General features: G+C 40.8%; 1 protein-coding gene across 1 annotated transcript in view; it reads left to right on the top strand.

Annotated features, from left to right (window-relative positions):
• thsd7ba (thrombospondin, type I, domain containing 7Ba) overlaps positions 1-22,600 on the top strand; it is a 150,411-nt gene that overhangs the window by 41,047 nt on the left and 86,764 nt on the right. Inside the window, 4 exon segments of the mRNA XM_038720892.1 lie at positions 936-1,791; positions 3,526-3,774; positions 4,713-4,882; positions 15,073-15,231. Coding sequence (XP_038576820.1) covers positions 936-1,791; positions 3,526-3,774; positions 4,713-4,882; positions 15,073-15,231 — 1,434 coding nt within the window.

The following is a 22,600-nucleotide window of genomic DNA, read 5'->3' as shown; positions in this document are numbered from 1 at the left end:
TTTTAGCAGCAACTGTGGATGCACAACTGGTCATGTCTTACATAAGCTATTAATCAGTATGGAAACAAGAACTTAAAGCCTAGTTCACACTACACTATTTTAAGCCCAATTTGCCAGTTGGGGAGCTCTGCAAACGTCAGGCTGTGATCAGGGGTAAATCAGCGATCAATCGGCGGCCACCAGTCGTTATGTGTGAACTACTCAACGATGCATCAAACGGTTCCCTGACCCATCGCAGACGCTAGCCAGATATCTAGCATGCCAAATCTGGAGAAGTCAGCCGACTCGACGTCCACATCCAGCCAATGAGAGCAGGCAGCTACATTTTCACTGCAAAACACTTTTTACTCACCTCCAGCTCTCTCTGTATCCCAGGCAATCCCTGCTACCTGTGTGTGCTAATCCATTCTTTCACCCAAATTCTTTGTCTGAAACAGCTGTTTCATGTGTAGGTTTGTGTCATTTCCCGTTTCACATTTCACGTATGTTTTCTTGACAAAACGTGGTTTGGAGACCAGCGTCGGGTGACACAGCCGCTGTCAGCTTGTGAAGTGTGACACCCACTGTAACCGATCCGTCACGTAGTGTGAACGCTAAATCAACTTGAAGATCTTGTCACAAGACGGCAAGTTGTGTAGTCTGAACAGCACGGCCATTGGCCGACACTGAAAGTTGTGTCTGCATGAGCCTTAAGTGAATCTAGTCCTTTGTGAAACTAACTAAAAAATGTCCTCCAGTGGTTTGATTACTTTGTGTTCCTTTGTCCCTTTCTTCCTCAGTTCATGAATAAAGCAATCATGGAGGTTAAGTGAATGGCCTTGAATTGTGCTTGATTGCAAGCTACCAGATAGCTTCAATTTAAATCATAATTTTTTTTCCTAAAGCTCCAGGTTTTAATGAAAATGCCCTCTCTGTGTGTCTTTTCTCGGTTGCAGGCCAGTGGGGTCAGTGTATCGGGGAGGAGTGTGGTTCTGGCGGGGTGCAGACAAGGACAATATGGTGTGTCCACATGGAGGGCTGGACTACCCACCATTCCCACTGCCAGCGCACAGACAAGCCAGAAAGCCAGCGGCACTGCTTTAAGGTCTGCGACTGGCACCAGGACCTCTTTGAATGGGAGGTATCAGACTGGGGGGGCTGTGTTCTTGTCCCTTTTTTTTCCAACGAGCTCAAGCTGAGGACAGCTGAGTGTATTACAGCACAGCACGGCATCCAGAGGCGCAAAGTTCATTGTGTACGCACTTCAAACCGTACTACAGTCACCTCAAGGATATGTGAGTTCTTTTCCCAGAAACCATCTGTGGAGCAGGCATGCCTCATCCCCTGCCCCCAGGACTGTGTAGTTTCAGACTTCACTTCCTGGTCAAGTTGCAGCAAAACCTGTGGCTCTGGCCTGCAGCATCGAACTCGACATGTCCTGGCCACACCAATGTACGGAGGTGAAAACTGCCCCAACCTGACTGAAACCAGGACTTGTTCTGGCCCTGTTGACTGCCCTGCTGGGGAGGGCGAGTACCAGTATAGCCTTAAAGTAGGGGCCTGGAGCGAGTGCCGACTACCCCATCACAAGGATGCCCTGTTAAGTGGTAGGACCACAGTGGACTTTAGCAGCTCCGTTGAGAACAACACAGTCACATTGCACACACAGGCGTCTCACCACCACACCCATCACCAACACCACCCCCACCCTCATGCACATGACAAGTACCCCATGTCATGGGAACTGGAGGTGGGGTACCAGACACGACAAGTCCGCTGCACACGGAGTGACGGCAGGAATGCTATGCTAAGGTAAGCCAATCACAAGTACTGTACCTTTCATAGAGTGAGAATTAAAAAAAGGTGAACCTGAGATGAATACAGGGGAAATAAACACACAGTGAAAAATGATGATAAGCTCAAGATTACGATGAAAGCAAGGTGGCTGTGTGAAAAGAGGTGGTTTGTAGTTGGTCTTGGGAACAGACTTGCACAGATAATTGGATTTGTCTTACATTAATCTCTTTTTCCACTGATGTAGCATGTGAGGTGAGTTGTACAAAATGCTCTTTAGCTGAATGTGGGTGTCTGTCAGGTGAAATAGTTCTAATGGAGTCGATTGTTTTCGTGGTTCTTCCACACTTGCATTGCTTTGTAACATGACAGGGACATGATCAATGGTCAACCCCCTCACGATCCCAGTGGGCCATTTTCCTCTTGCGGAGGTATGTCCACTGAAAGAAAAAAGGTTCTTATTGATGCTGGTTATTTATTCAATTATAACAAGATTATGCGAGAGCTGGTGTTTCACCCGCATATTAGCATGGTGGTGAGGCACTATTGTGGTAAATGTCAAGTGCTGCTCTCCTCCCGTCCCCGCTGTTTGAGTTGACCCTGGTATTTGAATTTGATAAGGATGGATTTTTGCACATGCTCGCACACAAAGCAAGTGCGTGCGCACACACACACACACACACACACACACACACATACACACACTGAAATAAACAATGCTCAATCTTGTGCTTTCTTTTCAAGGAGAGAAAGTCATTACGTGTATATTATATTGACTAAATGCCACTACACCATTGGTGTAAAGTTACACTGTTAGTTGACTGTTTAAATCAGTTGTTGACTACCATTCATTGAAATCATGGTATCAGAAACCACTTTTCAGTGCTTTAGATTTATAGTCACGAGCAGTGCATTGCACAGCTAAATAAAAGCTAAGCAGTAATACCTTAAGGGAACTCTCGTGTACAGTATAGAATTAAGTATCATGCCAGTTTTGATGTGATGCGTCTTGTTTGTGCCATGCCTTTTGGATGAAGGGGCTTACACTGTGTATCTTGTTATGTGCTATGATAGTCACATGTTATTGTCCCAGGCGAAGCAGGTTCGCTGGCTTTATGGCTTGAGTGTGAAGGGACCATTTACAGTACAGTGCCTGATTAGCATGGTATTTACTAAGAAGTGGGATCGGAGCTTTTGAATATGCATTTCCCACCTGAGTTCTGCCTCATTCTGCGTTTCTAATTACAGCCTAATTACAAAGTAAAATTGTAAAATGAACATGGTACTCACATCTTAATAACCTAACTAATTAAATTGTCCAAATTAAACAATGGAAGCTGTAATTACATGACTAATGCACATGTTTTGTATTTTTAAGTGAGCATTTCAGCTCTTTGTACCATTTCTGTAAAGGCTGGCTTTATGTCTGAGACCTGTGTTATCATGATGTATAATAGCGTTGACTGTCATGTAGAAGTGGAAGCTGCAAAGGTCATTTTTTTATTAGGAAATCAAGACATCCACTTGTAGGTTCTCCATTCAGGTGGTATTTCTTACAATTGATGTCATTATTACTTCATACAAACAGCCACCAATCTATTTGAATCCCAACATTTATCATTCCTCTGTTTCATTCTCTCTGACTCCTTAAATAGAAACTGTCTTCTCTAACTGTGAAGGGGTTACAAAGAGGTTATAGTATGAAATAAAAAAATGCATTTTCTTCTTTTTTTTTACCCTCTCAATCTGAAGTCTCTGTGCAAAGGACAACTCCCCCGTGACCTTCCAGGCGTGTGTGATGCCCAAAGACTGTCAGACATCTGATTGGTCATCGTGGAGTCCCTGCTCTAAGACCTGCCGGTCCACCGACCTGTCTCCTGGTTATCGCCTCCGGTCACGGATCATGACGCAGATCCCAGTTGGAGGTGGAAAACGATGTCCTGCCCTTGAGGAAAAAGAAGCTTGCAACATCATCGGAGATTTACTTCCAAACTGCCCCAGGTAGTTCTCAACATGGTTATCATCTCATTTTGATCTCACAGTCCTCAGAAACAAAAGCTCTGTTCACGTGTAATCTCCTGATGCAGATGTTTAATGCATAAAATGTCAAAGTCTAAAACCAAATAATGATTTTTAATTTAGTTTCTCTGAGCTTTTTCACCTGAATGATTATGAGAGAAAGCCTAGAGGGGGCAAATATTCATGACTTCACTATTGTTTTATTTTGTGCATATTCTTTTGGCATTACCTCAATTATCTGTGACAACTACACTAACCTAATGTACTATTGGGAGTTTCTGACCCAATGGACACGACATGGATGACAGTGTTTAACAGAACTGCATTGTTTTAGGAGCATTTGAGATAGGCTTTGGCTAATATTACATGCAGTAAACAAAGTAGTCAATAGAGAATTATTCGCCCTGCTGGTAGATTTTGTTTTATTTGCTAAATCTACATTGAGTGCCTGAGAGCAGAGGATTTACATGATTAGGGAAAACTCATTACGGAAATTAAGCATTTGATAGATTACTACAGGCTGTTGTTCTGGTAAACTCCTCCATTATTATTGCTTTCTGCACCACTGCATTTTTCATAGTTGAAACCAAACATTTGTTTAGAAGTTTTGAAATCCAAATAATCATGCCTCCCTCCTCCTGACATACTGTGACAGAGACTCGTGCCAGAGACTGCTCTCGCTGATTTGTCTTTTACTTTGTGTGGCTTTTCTGAAACAGCTGCCACTGTTGTGTGTATACTGAATTCCTTTTTAAATATATTCATTTAGAAATTGTTTTTGTTTCTCAAATACACAATAATGATAAACCTGTATACTTCCTAAGACATATCAAACTGTGACTCCAGCAATGACTCAACTTAACTGCTGTTTGCTTGTTTGTATTCCAAATGTGTTTGCGTGTCTGTGTGTGCTCTGTCAGGTATGTGTGGAGGACCACTGACTGGGGCGAGTGTCGCATCCCTCCTTTACTGAGCCAGCAGGACCGGCGTCTCGCTAACATCAGTATTCTGTGTGGAGCGGGGATCCAGACCAGGAAGACCTACTGCGTTCAAGTCCCTGATGAGTCAGCACCACATCACAGGAAGGAGGGTATGAAAAACTGCCTTCATCACAGTTGACCCATGGCTTGCTGGAAGCACATGGTGACTCAGGAGATACAACTACAATAAATTCCAAGTAAACTCAGTGGAGTATTTTGATATAAGCTGTGAGCATACATTATTAAAGTGAAACTTAGCATTACAGTATTATGTTATGTTGCTGTAGCTAAAGTAGACAGTAAGGATCATTGCCTTGTGTTTTCTTGAGCTTGAATATACTGTGGCTAAAGGCACACTACTCTGCATCTGAAATAGCTCATTTTCACCTCAGTTTCACATTAAACGTCACTTATGTCACGTTGAGAGCCAGGCAACCACAGAGCAGGATGAAAATCAATTGCTAGGAGTTTTAAGGAAGATCCCCTCACTTACACCTTACAGAAAAAGAAGTAAAGCTGCATGGGATTAAAAAGTGTTTGCCTGGGATGTATTTTATTATGCAGATGTTGCACCTCTCATAAAGAATAGTTTGCCATTTTGTGAAATCATTTTATTTGCTTTCTTACTGAGAGTTAGATTAAAATATTGATACAATGTCATTTCTGTTCGGTAAATTTGAAGGCAGCTGCTGGTTAGTTTAACTTAGCACAAAGACTGGAAAAAAGGAGAAACAGCTAACTTGGTCCGAAGGTTACAAAATCGGCCTACAAGCACATCTAAAGTTCACTAATTAACACTCTTCTGTTTAATCCTTACAAAACCAACATGTAAAATTGATAAATTATGGTTATTCAGTGGGATATATTCTGTATTTGCTGGAGTCTTGACATAACCGGGATGTTGCCAGGGAACTAGCAGAGACGCCAGGTAGTGACTGAACTGGGCCAAGAAATCTATTGCCATGCTAGCGTCCTTGCGAGGCAGTAATGTTCCCACCAGAAAATAATTGAGCAAGACACAAGACCAAATTACTTCGGATGATCACAGCAGCTTTGCTGCCGTCAGTGTGTGCGTGGGTGAATAAGAGGCATTGTGAACGGCTTTGTTCGGCTCTGGCTAAAAAGTGCTATATTAGGAAATGCACCATTGACTGTGAAAAATGAACATTTCAATGTTATTAGATCATTATCCTAAGAATACAAATACAACCACAATTAGTGCCTGTTGAAGGATGGTTATGCATTACATAAAAGGTAAATAACATTTACCTCAGTAATTCTTAATTATATCACAACTCTAATGTCCTTTTTAGATAATAGGCACATCTCTATTTGGCATCTATGTGAAAATACCTTTCTTAGAGTGCACTGTAGAAAACTTTTATGTTCTACAAGTTCATACAAAGTATCTGCATCTAAACACCTGTTCATCAGGAAAAGGGGACCAACAGCTGCTTGGTAGGCTTTTGTCATCACTAGCAACTAGCATGGCACAAGATTCATAAGAATAACAAGATTCCTAGTTGATGCATGGTGGAAATGTCACAGAAAACTCTGTACAATAACAGTAGCTGGTAATTCTCAAACCCTGTTGCTGTAGTCACACATGAATGATCTCAAAATGTACATAAAGACAGGCATTATTACAGCCAAAGTTTTCATGTTTAATGTTTTCAGTCTTACCTCCTTCTCCCATTTATGTTATTGCGAGAAATCTAAATGCCTAAATCACATTGATGTGGGTGTGGTATTGTACAAGCATCTGCGTAATTGTGTCTGGCCTGGATTGTAGGAGAAACGGGCATTTTTAAAAAAATAAGTAAAATAATTTTATGAGTTGATAAATATGGCAGACTTGCAGGGCAGTGTATTTTTACATTAAATCAAGGTACATCAGCGATAGTATTAAAGGGGATAAATTAGTTTGCGTTTACTTTGAACATCAAGCGGAACCTGATCCTCCCTCTGCCTATGAATTATGCTTATGTTATTATGCATTATGTTAGTATAATGCAGATTTAACAAGATGTAATATAATGTAGACAGGTGGCATAAGGTAAAGTATTCAGTCAATGCATAGAACTCAAGTTAGAAAAGTAGAAGGTTACTGTCTTTAGTAAGTTAAAAGGAGAAAGAACCACATCTCATGTTGTGGTTTTTGTCTTAAAGGCAGTGCTGAAAGCCAGTTTAAGCTTAGTGGGGAGTTAATTGTTCAGTCAGATTACCTCGAAAAGCATGATGAAATCACTGCAGCTGAGGGACAGGTGAGTGAAAAGGCAGACAAACTTTGACCAACCTGCAAGATGGTAGCCCATCACACTGAATTTAACATACATTAATTAGTGCCATTTACTCTTAGGACGGGGTATTGAACCTCAGCACTTTTTAGGTTGAGATTGAAATGTGTCTGTAGCAACGAATATCAAAAACAACCACTGAATTTCTGGTCTAAATTTTATTTAGGCAATATTCTTGTGCAACTGATTGTGTTCAGAAAAGAGTTTGGAGACTTCCAAATGAAAAAAGGGGGTTTGTCTGAAAAATATGTTTATATTTCTCAAATTTAAGCATCGAGAACATATTGTTTGGTATCAACAAAACCTCAAATGATACTCAGTCCTATTGAATGCTCACAGTGTATATACATGTACAGTATGTGCAAATCCACACAGTATATGGGTGGTGGTGCAATGGATAAGACACATGCCTTTGGTGTGAGAGAGTTGGGTTCAATCCCCCACTGTGACCCATCCACCATTGTGTCCCTGAGCAAGACACTTAACCCCTAGTAGCTCCAGAGGCATGCGACCTCTGACAGACATAGCAATTGTAAGTCGCTTTGGATAAAAGCATCGGATAAATGTAAATTGCCAATAGCGTAATTGTAAGATTTATACATACATTTTATTGTGATAATCCCAAGTTGCACATTGTAACATTGTAGGATTCATGTAGTATATCAGTGGTGTAAAAAAATTAAATTAATTATTTATTTGTTGGTTAAATTTATTTAAACTGTGTATTTAGGGGCCAGATCAGCTTAGCTGGTTGTGAAGCCTGCATTACGTTTGTTTACTGCTCTTAACTATGCATTGAGGAAAACCTTAGATGCTGTGTTTTCATTGCTCTGCACTTGTCCTGTTTTAACTTGATGTGAAGAATATAAACAAAGAAAAGGTTGGTCCTGATAAATTTTACAGTGTGGAGCTTTGACCTAACCCTCTTAACATTTGCTATTCCTGCAAAATTTGAGTTTTGTTATATGCCACACTTTCCTTTGTCATTCAGCAGTGGTGGCTCTGCTCATTCTGCATGCTACTCTGTCTCTGTCTCTTCTTTTTTTTTACCTCCCAAACAAACTGCTCTTTCTTCTGCCACAATCATAAAACTCAGTCCTTTGTAGCAGGATTTTTAAAATTTTTTTGGAAAGAATTGTGGAACTAAAACTAAACTAAAAGAGTAGACCTTAAATTATGAGCTTTCTCTATAGTTGAATCATGACTGTGGGTATCACTCAGTGATACGCAAAATCATAGATACACTGTAGTACTGTGCAAAGGGCAGGTGTGGGAAAAATGCTTTAAAGTAAGCTTTAAAGATATATGTATGTATGTGTGTATTTTTATATATATATATATGTGTGTGTGTGTGTGTGTATATATATATAACACTGCAACAAGAGGGACACACAACACAGAGGAAGACCCATCCACGAACACTACAGTTACTTACTGCGGTCTAACTCTTATAAAGTGTGACACAATCTCCTTACATTATACAGTCTAGGTCACTGGACATTGCTGAGCCTCTGGTGAAAGATACACAGATAGTAAAGATAGTTACTGAAAAGCAGACAGGCGATCTAACAAGCTAGCTGTCTCATCTAACGATGTAGTACGTCTGCTAAATGCAGTAAATGTACCATTATCATGTAACCGTTATCAACTTCAAGCTGATAAAACTATTACAGTAACGTTGCAGTGGGAGTCTACCTGAGTTTCCAGCATGTTGTGTGAAGCGGTCTACCTGTCTGTCAATAGCCGGCTGTTGAGCTGCCTCTGAGCCAGGAACGTTAAAGTAACAGAGCCTGAATATGCCTGTGTGAAAAGCTACAGCCTGCATGCCGGTGTTTCTGCATTTATTGCAGATCTCTGTATGAAAGCGGTTGTGTTTCGGAATCACGCTCGCTCATCAGTTCAAGCGAGCATACGTACAAGCACACACGTGGTTGAAATCTCAAAACCGCACCACTAGTGGCTGCTGAAAACTCCCTAATGCCCCTTTTATAGATCGATCCATCCATCCGTCGTCAACTGCTTATCCTGTGTACAGGGTCGCAGGGGGCTGGAGCCAATCCCAGCTGACATCGGGCGAAAGGCGGGTTACACCCTGGACAGGTCGCCAGTCCCTATAATAGATGATATTTATAAATGAACAAAATGGAAAGTGAGGGAACAGAAGAAAAATTGGAAAATCAAATCAATATTTGGTGTGACCACCCTTTGCCTTCATCAGCATCAATGCTTCTAGTGGATTTAAGCGGCTGCAGTTGCTTCTCTCTCTTTAATTAATACCAGACAGACTTGATGATGTTAAGATCAGGGCTCTGTGTGGGTCAAACCGTCACTTCCAGAACTTCTTGTTCTTTTTTATGCTGAAGCTAGTTCTTAATGACTTAATTCACTGTATGTTTTGGGATGATTGTCATGCTGCAGAAGAACTTTGTAGTGTACCAACAGTGTGGATTTGTGCATTTTATACCAAATAAATTTGGACTACTGCAAATTTTCTCTCTCTCTCCGGAGAGAAGGAGGAGGGGGTTTGGGATATCAACTTAACAGACGGCTGAAGCAACTCCAAAGGAAAAGGTGAAAGGTCGTTTTCCCTAAGTGCTGTTTCTGGGAAGTCTGATCGTAAAACGTGCCACCTCTGATGCCGCAGCCAGATAATGCGGTGCTTGGCTGTTAAGATGACAATAGGAACACTGACCTGAGATTAGCATTCTCCTGAAACAGCATATCAAAACTCTTCGTGAGAGAGGGCAGGAAACCCTAAACTGCCCCTCCACATGCGTAACCATAGCAACTGACCTTGCTCTTTGTTTAATTACCTCACATCAAAGGATATTCATCTTCTCACGCCTAGGTGTGAGAAAATCCAGGACACCAGGGACAGCCCTGAACTTGTGTAAACAAAGACTGCTGTCTCCTCAAAACTCAAAGCATTACCTTGTTTAATTAAATCTTTAAAAGTTACTTGACTAGGTCTTTCCACTACATTTGAGTAGTTATGTTACCATGTTGTTGTTGTTGTTATTTGTTGCTGAAAAGAATCTAAATAAGTTAATTTTGCAGTGTTTTAATTTTCAGCAAGGTTAATGTCATTCCTTTATTTTTATGTGTAACCAATGCTTGTTCACAATACTTTCTGACACTTCCTTTAGAAAAGATGATAAAGAAATCCTATACTCGATTAATTTGCCAGCTTGAATTTAAGGTTAAATAACTAAATTCCCCAGCTCCTGAGCAAAGATTGTTTTAGGGTTAATCCAATCTATCCTCATGTAACCTGAGCTCCCCCAAGTGGACAAAATAAGTATTGCATGCCATTGTCTGAAATGCCGTTAATGTATAAATGTCACTCGGTATTTATCATGTCCAATAATCTGACAATTGTTTCCCTTATCAAGTGCTTAAAACTAAGAACAGTACAACTGTTTGACAATTGAGGTTTGATTGTGGGAAGATATTTGATTACAATACGCGCAAATATATTTTTGATTTTTAATGTCTAAAGAAAAACGCTCTCTCGGAAACCGGAAACAAAGCCCCCTGCCCTCTGGGAACCACGCCCCCCACAACCACGACACACACGCTGTCACTCTTCTCTCTTGTCCTCTGCATGGTCCTGGCTCTTCAACGGCACTTCGGCACGTGCCCAGCGTGCCCCCTCTCCCGGCAAAGCCCTAAGAGTTTGGCCCGGCGCAGCGAATGCCCTTTGTTCGTTTCAAGCTACACGCGCGAAGTGCCGCGACCTCAGCTTTCCCTCGTTTAACAGCAACTTTACTTGGGTTTTGTTTTCTTTGGTTTTGTTTTATTAAAAGTTATCAGTCCATTAAGTTACACAAGTTTAGTTGAAGAACGACCAAGTTTTAAGCTTTATTTCGAGCTAACTTACACTGATCCACGTCGCCCGGGCCAAGCCCGTGGTCCCGCCAGCAGTAACAAAGGACGACCAAACCTTTGACCCGCGCCAGGGTTGGTCCCCACTGCAAGTTTCTTCAATAAGCCTACAAAAGGTCCTCCGGAGCAATTCCCTGGCAAGAAAGCGAATGGCCGACGGCTTGAAGCTGTCCTAACCAAGAATGCACGGACTCTGCCAGTGTGAAGTAAGACCAAAACCCTGCATTCTGTGGTCAGTGATGTCCAATAGTTGGTTAGTCCAATATATTTAATCCTTGAAACTCCTAGACAAATATAACCGAGTTATCATCTAATTGCATTCATTAGCTGCCGTATGAGTCAAATTCTCCCACAATAGACCTCCACATTCTCATTGTTTAGCCATTGTTTATTTCTTTGATGTAAATGTAACTGCATTTATATTCACCTTAGTTAGTTAATAAATTTCACTGTAAGTTAACCAAATGAATTCTGTCTCGAAGTCCCTGCCAAGAGAATTTACCCTTCGATATGAGATTGACTGACTGATTTAAGATAATTGAGCGATTATTAACTAATTGATCACTAGTGAATAATTGTATAATTATTAAAACCATACCCCACAAAACGAGAGGTTTATGGATTAATATTTTCTGAATATTAAAATTCATAATTGGGTATTAATTCTCATAAATTTATTAAAACAATGTAGATATGCTACAACTTTGTGTGCCCAATAAGATGCCTCCCTGAGAGTAATGCATGATGAATAAGTATCTGCCTGTACTTCTCAGTATTGAGGAGACCATTAATTCTGAACAAATCCCCAACTCTGTTTTCAGAAATGCGGCCTTAACTTGCAAGGAACCTCCACCGTGCTTCACTGTTGCCTGTAGCCACTCATTCTTCTCCCGCTCTCAACCTTTCTGCTATAGCCAAATATTTTCCATGCAATATAAATATTGTCCATGCATAGTTGAGTCTCTTGGCCTTGTTACCATGTCAGAGGTCTTGCTATTTGGCCGTAAGTGCACTGTCTACGTCCTCAACGTTGCCTGTTTGTTTGTGCTTCTTCAAAAGTGCTTGGACAGCACATCTGGAAACCCCTGTCTACCTTGAAATCTGCCTCGGAGAGACCTTGCTGATGCAGTATACCTACCTTGTGTCTTGTTGCTATGCTCAGTCATTGCCAAATAACATTTGACAGCAACCTCTCCTTGTTAGCTGAGTTTGGCTGTTCCTCACCCAGTTATATTCCCCCTACACAGCTGTTTCTGTTTTAGTTAATGATTGTGTTTCAATCTACATTTTGAATCGGTGATCATTAGAACCTGTTTGGCATAATTGTTTAATCATACACCTGACAATATACCGACAAAGTCCCTGACTTTGTGCAAGTATACCTAGAAGAAATTATACTGTTTTCAGAGCAAAGGGTGGTCAAACCAAATATTGATTTGATTCCGATTTCAATTTGCATTTTGTTAATTTATTAAAATTTTTGAAAGCATTCTTACTTTACAGCATTTTTCACACCTGCCTAAGATTTTTGCACTGTACAGTACTGTATATGTACTCAAAGTGTCAAAGATCTTTTGTTGTTGCCCAGAACCACCACAGGTTAACCAGGTTTTACGTGAAGCTAAAGGGAATTTGGTAATAACATTGATATGAATACAGATGAAAAAGCATACAACATTTAACAACAACTGCCAGAATCACTAAGACAACCAGTGTTACTGATTCTGTTAATCTCACATAGCTCCCTTTCACACCTGGACAAGAAAGGGAGCTTTATAAGATTGCTGTTCAGTGACTGCAGATCACAACACCATTGTCCCCTCCAGACTAGTCACAAAGCTCAAGCACCTTGGATTAAACACCTTATTGTGCATGTGACTCTTTGACTTCCTGACAGGCAGACCCCAGGTGGTGAGAGTGGGGGGGAAACACCTCTTCTAACCTCATCCTTAACATGGGAGCACCCCAGGGCTGTGTTTTTAGCCCATGGCTATACTCCCTGTACACATACGACTATGTAGCCACTTTCAACTCAACACCATCATCAAGATTGCTGACGACACAGCTGCGGTCAGCCTGATCACAGATAAGGGTTAGGGTTACTTGACCCACTGGTGTCAGAACTTTAACCAACTGCTGAATGTCAGCAATACTAAGGATCTGATAGTGGTCTATGGGAAGAAGCAGAGAAGGAACTATGCCCCCTCTTAATATCAACAGGTCCTGAGGGTGGTGAAGAGGTTGGGCAGCTTCACATATCTTGGTGTCCACATCAGAGAGGGCCTGACCTTGACGCTGCATACTGACACAGTGGTGAGAAAGGCAAGGCACTTTATTTTCATATTCCAGGCATGAGGAATTTCTGTTCCTGCACCATTGAGAGCTTAGTGACAGAGAACAACGCCGCCTTGTACAGAAACAACACCACACAGGATTGCAAAGCCCTGTATAAAGTTGTTCATTTGGCTGAGCATACAATAGGTGGTGCTCTACAAGCCTAAAGAATATTTACACCAGGGGCAGCGAGAATAAAGCTAGGAGAACCATTAAGGATACCAACCACCCGGATAATGGTCTTTTCTCCCTGCTGCGATCGGAAAGATACACCAGGCCAGCGCTGAGAGGCTCAGAGCTTCTATCCTCAGGCCACTAGGATTCTGCCTAAGACTTGGTTAAAAAAAACTCCAAATAGCTGTGTGTAAAAAAGTGATACTCTTTTACAAAATTTCAATTAAACAAAATCAAAGTGTTAGGCTTATAAAATCAATCACTACAAGAAATGGACCACATGCATACCAAGTATTTAATTTATCTTTTTAATTAAGCACAGTGGGTAGTTTTTCATGGCTTTCAACTATATATTTTTTGCAAATCAGACTCTTTCTTCCCAATAAACATAACCATTTATTTAATAATAACAATTTTTTTTTTTTCAGATAAGTCTTGGGTAGCTTAATTTCATAGCTGAGGTGTTTTGGCAGTTGCAATGGGATGCCCCTTTAACACCAAATGTGTACAGAGAAATGCTAGATCAGGAGTGTTTGGATAGTGAATATGTTAGCTGAATATATAATATAAATGAGGAGAGCTCTTTGAACCAATGGATGTGAGGGGCAAAGATCAATACATCAATTGTAATGTTTACTTTAATGTGACCTGCACAGCATTAGTTAATGTAGACAGATGTGGCTGTATGGCTGCAATATAGAGATCTACTTGTTCATGTAATGTGGAAAACAATTTGCTCCTGTTGGATGCCTACTGCAGTAATGCAATTGACAAATACAAAGCAGAAAGCTATGTACTATGCATTTTATGCATAAGCAAGCAAGAGTTTAAACAAGCATCTCAATTTTTACAGAGGAGATCAAACACCATGTAAATTACTTTTGTTAAGAAGACAAAATGCACAATAGACAGTGAATTTCTCTTTGGGCTCTCATTTAAATGGAAATTTGCCACTCAATGATGTGCGGAGGTGCATCAAAATGGAATATTAGATTGAATAAATCCCCATGTTGTGGACAGGCAAAAAATGCCCTCTCATTCTGTGTGAAAGACTAATGTCAGAGCCTATTACAGGTGACTGAGCTTTCTCTGATCTACAAATGATACCAGCCATGCTTAGGAGTGAATTGGTTATACCGTGTCTTGCCTTAATATCTCCCTGTTTAGCTCCTGTTTACTCCCTTAGCTTACCACTGCCCTCCATTTAATATTCTCCTGAGCCAGCCATGACATGAGAGCAATTTTCCTTCTGTTCTATTTTGCTTTTTTATTTTTTACTCCACAATAAGCTTTCTAAATCTACCCAGCTATAGTCTTTACTAATACATACAATACTCAAAAATCTACTATCTTAAACTAATTTACATCCATACTTTTCAGTCCAATGACAGTGAAGTCAATGACAGTGCTTCTTCATTTTCTGTTTGCATTACATTTCCAAACTTGTTTTTTGACAGCAATAGTGTGCACACATGCACACACACACGCACACACACACACACACACACACACACACACACACGCACACGCACACTTCACTGCTGCCTGTGTGTGTCTGAGCTTGACTTAAGCCTGGTATATCCTTTCCTTTGTTCTTCTTGTTTATTCAGTGTCCAGGCCTGTGAATGCCAGGCTATGCGCTGGTGAAGAGCCCCCGTCAGCTGTCCAGCACTGCATCATCCCTTGCCAGCACCAGTGCTTGCTCTCCCAGTGGTCACCCTGGGGTGCCTGCCTACATGACAACTGCAAAGAACCACACGGGAAGAAAGGTATGTTGGAATAAATAGGATTTGAGACAGAACAAGCTTTGGCTTTTGAAATATTTGCAGAACCGCATGTAAATTTGTCAACAGTGTTATGTCATTGTAGACACTGTAAATGTGGATGATGAGTATGACTGTTGTAGTTGTTGGATTTCAAAGTACAAGAGGTACAATAAAGCTATATAAAACTACAAGCTGAAAAACACTTTCCCATCACTGATGTGACATGAACAGAAATAAGTGGTAGCTTGTTGAAAGGGGATTTGTTGTGTGCTTTACCTTCAACTGCAAGCACCCATGTTTACTTCCAAAGACCTCAATTGTTTTAATTTATATGGTTTATAGTAGGTATTCTAACATCACCAAATCAATACGACACACTTAACCATTTTATTTGCCTAAATTTTTATAGTTTCATCTATCATCCAAATCTTCACATATTAGTTGTTACAACTAAAGTAAAAAGTTTACGTTGTCACATAATCCAGTTTGTGCTGGAAGAGGGTCATGTCCAGTGTCCATGGAAACACTGAACATTCATATTTCAGTGTGTGAAATTAATCATGGTAATCCGGTTGTCACAACAGGTGTAGGGTAGAGCAGGTACCCCTCCCCTAAAGAACATACCCTGATGTTCTTAAACAAAAACCCACCCCACAAAACCAAGTCCAAAAAACTGAACCAGGGTGGGCAGAAGGAGAACAGCAGGGGGGTCAGAGTCCAAAACACAGAACAAAACAGTCTCTTAGTCCATGGAAAGTACAGGTGGGTGGCCCAAAGGCAAGACAGAGAGGGAACAGGGGACCTGAGGTCGGCGGCCCAGAAGCAGGACAGAGGGGGAACTGGAGAGTTCAGGTGGGCGGCCCAAAGGCAAGGTAGAGAGGGAACAGGGGACCAATAGTTCAGGAGGATGACCCAGAGGTGGACCCGACAGGCAGAGTTCAAAGGGTCGGCAGGACAGCCAACAATGAGGTTGGAAACACACTGGGGACCGAGCAGGAGGCCGGCGCCAAAGGCAAAACCTCTCTGGAGGTTGCAGAGCAGTCCAAGCAAACAAGGTGATCCAACAGAAAATCCAGAAACATGTTCAATCCAAAGAACCAACAGGGAACAGGCAGGGAACAGGAGGAGGTTCCACATAGATACTAGAATGAATAGCCATGGATGCTGGGAGGACCCATCGAGAATGCCTATGTACAGGATATTGTACATAGGCATATTGTACATATTATTGTTTTGTGCTACACCCTTAATTCTGCCTGGAACATCATCCAGTGGACTAAAATTAGCAGAGCACCTGATGTTAATATAAAGATTAACATCAGATGAACTACCAACCACTGCTAACACAAGTTATCACAAAATAGTTCATGTGCAAATTGAATACTAACATGATAGCTGCTGTAACGAAATGTAACAAGCCCACAAAAATGAGATCAGTATTCTTTTAAATGCCAAAAAATGTTCGAAGCTGCACCATCCTTCTAAGTGTCTTCAAAAGCAGAACTCTCAGAATCATGTTTGACAGATGGACGGACAGACCATCCAAAAGATAGTACAGATAGCAAACTAACAAGCTGATATGATTAAAAATTGAAACTGATAATTGCACAGATGGACCTGTGGTAAATCATAAACACTTTGTCAAAAAACAATTAACTGTACAGTTGTACTGCAGATAGCCATGTTTTACTTTTACAATCAGCTGTTCACAGCAATTGTTGCCTAAGAGCTAAGTACCTTCATTATGGTCAACAGGGGGCTTTACACCACCCGTGTTTAATTTTTAATGTTTTCACTTTAGCTTTACACCACGTTTTGAATGTCCAAACTATAGATTGGGTTATGCATTGGTAATGCTGAAACTCAAAGAGAGAGTGGTACTGTGGCTGACGGAGGCTAGGAGAGCGATGTTGTCAGCAGGAGAGAGAGGCAGTATATGGTTGAATCGTAAATTGTTTGTTGATAAGCAGCTGGCAGAGAGGAAGTGTGCTCTGGACTAAGGCAGTACACGTACAAACCACAGCAGACGAGAGACAGAATGAGAGCACACCTGTAGTTCAGCTTTCAATCCCCAGGAGGGTGAAAGAATCAACAGATAAGATGCTTCCTGTGTGTGTGTGTGTGTGTGTACGAGTAGGTGTGCTCGAGTATTCAGCGTGCCCATGCTGTCTGAATGTTCTTGTCTCTCTTCACAGGTGAACGCGTGTCATAGGACTGACTGCTTTAGAGAGGCTACACAATGTGTGTGTAGTGTAGTGTGTGTTTCAGTCGGTGTGCGGCACTGTCGGATCTGTTAGTGTGTTACTGGCATGCTAAAAGGGCAGCATGACCTCGTCCCTGCCGTGAGTAAATGTGCATGAAAGCCCCCTGGGGAGAGACTGAAGTGTGGATTGTTCAGGTCAGTGACCACACTCTCCAACACAGGATCTCTATGGGACGAGCCAGCTCCTCTCACAGACAGTGTCATTAATATATTTCAAGGAGTGGAAAACACAGCACATGCTGTTTTGCACAGGACTCTCTTGTGGCACACTGTCTTTTGATGGCATTCATAAAGATCCATAGCCCACAGCCGACAGAATATGAAACCAATAGAAATTCACTTGCATTGAGCTCTGTGGTCTGCGAAGCAATGAACAGTTATTGAGTAGTAGGCATTGTTATGATCGAAGTCGTTCGCCCGTGGTCCTTGAGCGGCAGAGAATTTTTTGCTCCTATTCAACTTGCACTTAGCCTTCATGTTTCACAACATCGGAATAAACTGTGATCCGTCTCTAACTGAAAGGCCCGCGGGATCCCATCCGTTCAGGTAAAAGAGCCAAGTAGCCTAGATCTTATGCAGCCCCAGCTTTGCTTTGCTGAAAATTACAAATTTAAATTGCCTCTCAGTAGCTTTATGTGATTTTCACTTTTTTTTTACGTTATCTTGGCCTATCACATTTTGCAGCTATGTGGTAAATTGAATTGAACACGGGAGGTTAGTGGATAGAATTTTAGTAATGCCCCTACTAGAAGTCACAGAGCTGGAGGGAGGGGTATTTCTGAAGAAAGGTATGCTGAAAATCACTGGATGGCCCTTGTTTCCCTGAAATAAACCTGGTATGACCAAGAAACCTTTCAGTTATTAATATCCATGGGGGCATGCCCATGCCAAATTGTTTTTTGTGGTATTGGATTTAAGAAGCAGTAAGTGCTCTGGGCAATACTGCAATCGATCCACAGTCTCTTTGCTCTTCGAGGGCACACCGCGCAGCACCGCGTGGATCAGGCACCTGAACTGGTGCCTCACACCAGTACATGGTCGGGGGATGTCATTTGTAGAGTGAGCATCCTGGGGGTTAGACAGTTCCACCAGGGGGAGAGAAAAAATGTGGGACCTTTCTGCCAAGTGTCAGAGCTGCGATGAAATGAGTATGGCTCAAAAATGAAAAGCTGCTGCTGCTCAAGTGTCATGGACGTTTGCTGGGGGGAGGTGCTGGAGCCCAGAAAAGGCATTTTATCTTGCCGTTTTTCATCTACAAGAACATTTTTCTGTGTCATCAGGGAATTGGAAGAGCTCAGTAGTCGATAGAGACTGTAGATTAGAACATGTCCACTCAGTAAGAACCTTTTCACAAAAAATCCAGCCTTGAAATAATCATTGTGGGGAATATGAATCAAATATTGGCCAATCAGTTTAGTCACTTAGGAAATTGGCATAATGATAATGATTGTGTCACAATGTTCATCATGTTATCGGACTATTTACTAATCGCAAATTTAAACCATATTTAGAGCCATTTATTGTTCATGTCACGCTAAATCCCCTTTTAGATCTCACTGTCATTGTCATTTTTTTCTGTCAAAACAGAAGACAATGAACACAGATGATGGAATGTAAAAGCTGCCTATAGTCACTGCATTACTAACACTTAAGATGTATCAAGGTGAATCAAGCAGAAAGTACATGTGATGTGGAAATCCAGTGGTGTAAGATGCCATTCCGTAGGGAATTCTTCTTTAGTTTCTTTCTTCAATTCTCTTTCTCCATATTTACTAAAGGCCCTCACAGGGGTTTTGCGCAGGCAAAGTGGAAGAATATTGCACAGCTAAATTTTTAAATGTATACAAATAGCTCCTGCACCCAATTTATAATTGCCAATTGCCTCAGAAAAAATTCTGTCTGTACTCCATTGTCAAAATGAGGCCCTTTTTAAATTGGACGAACACAGAGAGAGGGAGACTATATGCAGGGCCAGATAAGTTTAGATAAGTAAGCCACACTTTTTAGTGATAGTTCACACAATAAAAACCAGTTAGTGACAATGGTAAAGAATATTATAGCAATTTATACGTAGCATGTAACACCACATTACAGGATGTCTGTTCAGCAGCACAACAACACAACTTATTTTTCACACATTTTCACCTGCTGCCTCCCTTGCTCATTCTCATTCTTAGGTCGTCATGAGAACGTGTTGGTCTCCCTAGCCACCTGCTTGAATGTGTATTTCTCCTGACTATTAATGACTCACAGCTGGTTCACTGTAGTGTGATAATATTAAATCAGCCAATTAAAGACCTTTTTTTTTATCTGTTTACTGCAATAATCTTGTCAAGGAACTTTAAAGGTTTTCAGAAGTACCATACATCTCCCACATTGATTTTTTATCACTCCAGGAGGACCTTTTGTTTCTCTGATGTTTTTTTTAACTGACAAAATCAAGCTGCAATATTTCCTCACACAAACAGTATGATTGCGGTTCTAAAAAGTGTCTTCTCTTCATAATTGCCGTGATGCAAAGTTTTGCACCCCTGACAATAATTTGCTGTATTCTCTGTGAATATCTCTTTCTGTGACATCTTAGACGATGTAATTGTGATGTCCCCAGTTTTAGTCGGACTGAAAACCTTTGTCACATATCATTTCCCCATCGACCTTAAATTCCCTCCCTACATTGCTTGTCTCTCCACAAAAAAAGCCTTGGAAAGGAAAACTACATAGGCAGGCCACAGTGACACATGGGAGAACAGATTATTACTTCAAACTGCAGATCTTTACTGATCTTTGCAACCACTGCCTTTTCTCTTTCAGCACAAAGCTAGCACACTACGTTTCAATCATGATTTTTCTTTTTACTTGACATCTGAATGAAGGACTTTCTTTGTTCACACTTGACCGTCAGATAAGATTAACTGGTCAGCCTTGGGGCTCGATTTTAGTTGCATCTAAATTATATCACAGAAGAAATTAGATGTGTACAGTATCCTATTCTTAGCTACTGCTGTAGGCGACTCTATATATTTCACACCCATACTGCAGTGGACAAATATCATGAAGTGTTCTCACTGTGTTCTCACTGTGTCATTTCTGCCCTGTTAGATGTTAATTTTAAGTGATAATATAAGCTGTGCTAATCTATGGATCCTGACAACTAGACATTCTAATAATATAAAAATGAGTTTCACAATTCTGAAGTGAAAATATTGTGTCAAGGAAGTGAGATCATTTGGAGTACCTGGATGAGTTTTCTGATGAATTTAGCTTTTTCAAAATGTTCGTGATTGTTCTAAAACCCACGTTTGAACAATGCATTTTTCTTAACCATGTAAATAAAGAGTGATATGATTTTACACAATAAAACAGGAGAATGTTGGTCTTAATTTAGACTGCTGCTCTTCACTTTCTAGGGTTAATACACATAACAATACAAGACTGAATTTGAGCTGAAATGAGCTGTTTTGATGGTTATTAGATTTCTAACAGTACAGAGGTGATGGTGTGGAGCCAGTACACCTCAGCTGGTAGGCCCCAATTTATTAACTGAAACAGCTGCAGTGACAGTGAGACTCAGTGTCTGGAGAGACAGGTGTCTTTGTGAAAGTCTTGCCAACTACTGTGACTTGACCCCAATCACTTCCACTTTCACACTTTTTTAAGGACCTCCTGCTTTGCCCTGCCATTTGGCTCATTATCTTCCTCTCCTCTTAGTGTCTCGCTTCTCACTGGGGAAATAGGAGATTCAGTTGGAGTTTTTTTTTAGTTTATTAATTTTTCCCTCTACGCCATGATATTGTGATTATATTTATCTTTCCTTTATAAAAAAGCAGAAAGGTTGTATCTTTTACATTTTCTGTGTCTCTGTTTGTTTTGAATATTAAAACAGGGAAGGAAATTGGATGAACAAAAATCAGTTATTAAAATGTGTAGGTGAAATTATGCTTACTAGGTTAATCTTGTTTAATTTTTACTGTAGTTCCTAGTTTAGTTCCTCATTTGCATTTTATCCTTGCTTTGTTATGTGTGCTAATTATATGAGTAATTGTTTTTAATTCATGAAAACATGAAAACAATAATGGGACATGCAATTTAAAAAAATCTGGGTATTTTTTGTAAAGAGCAAATAAAAAAAAGAAGCGAAAGCATGAAAAGTGAAAGAATGTGAGTTGCAGCATTTTCAACGACAGCGGTTATGCCAGAGTTACATACATGCACAGTATCTTGCACACCACTGATCATATCACTGACAAGTTTAATGCAGTTTGCAGGAAATTTGAGATGGTAGGGGTCTGGTAGATAAAGAACCAGGTGGGGGACATCACTTTGAATCCTGGGTCTGGCTGGGAAAAGGGATGAGAAGTGTACAATTTTACAATGACCAGCTTGTAGGTCAAATCTGGTCAATTACCAGTGAAATTAATTGCAAAATGTTCTCGTTGGCTATATCAAAAGATTTACAGCAGTTTCATACATCTACAATGAATTTAACAACATAGATACAAGGCCAAATCCCATGAAAATTACTCTCATACTTGAAGGAGCAGTAGGGAATTATTTTGAAAATTAACCATTTGGCATATTTGCTGAAATTATAACGATATCCTGACAGTAGTACATAAGACAGAAGATATGTAAAGAAAAACTTCTGGTTCTTTTTCTAACGTCGTTCGGTGTTTCACTATGGGAATCGCCTCGGCGTAACCAACTATGGAAGCTCTAATGACACAACATCTGTCAGTGACAGACAGGTCGAGCTGTGCTCAGGGAACGCCCCCTCCTAATACCACAGCCGACCAACCCCTCCCAAGTCATTCTCGCTTTCTTCCTGTGAAGAAACTATACAAAGCTCCCTCAGCTCATCTAGGCTATCTGGTTAGCTGCTAACTGTTCACAGACGATCCGTTAAGGCCGACGTTGCCGAAAGCAGTGCACGGCTAGTCTGGATTTGCTGAGTAAATCATTCGTAAGAAGTATATTCTGCTGTTACAAAGCATAATCTCAAGGCGAACCGCTCCTCCGGCCACCCTGTATTAATATACCGGTGTCCGATAAATGTAAGCATCCTATTCTATCCTGTTACACAGCATAATCTCAGAGCGGTGTGCGCTTCAA

This window comes from Micropterus salmoides, unplaced genomic scaffold, assembly GCF_014851395.1.
Source record: "Micropterus salmoides isolate LMB-PRFRI ecotype aquatic unplaced genomic scaffold, ASM1485139v1 Ms_hic_scaffold_15, whole genome shotgun sequence".
In the NCBI taxonomy this organism is placed as follows: domain Eukaryota; kingdom Metazoa; phylum Chordata; class Actinopteri; order Centrarchiformes; family Centrarchidae; genus Micropterus; species Micropterus salmoides.
This window is presented reverse-complemented; position numbering and strand designations above follow the sequence as displayed.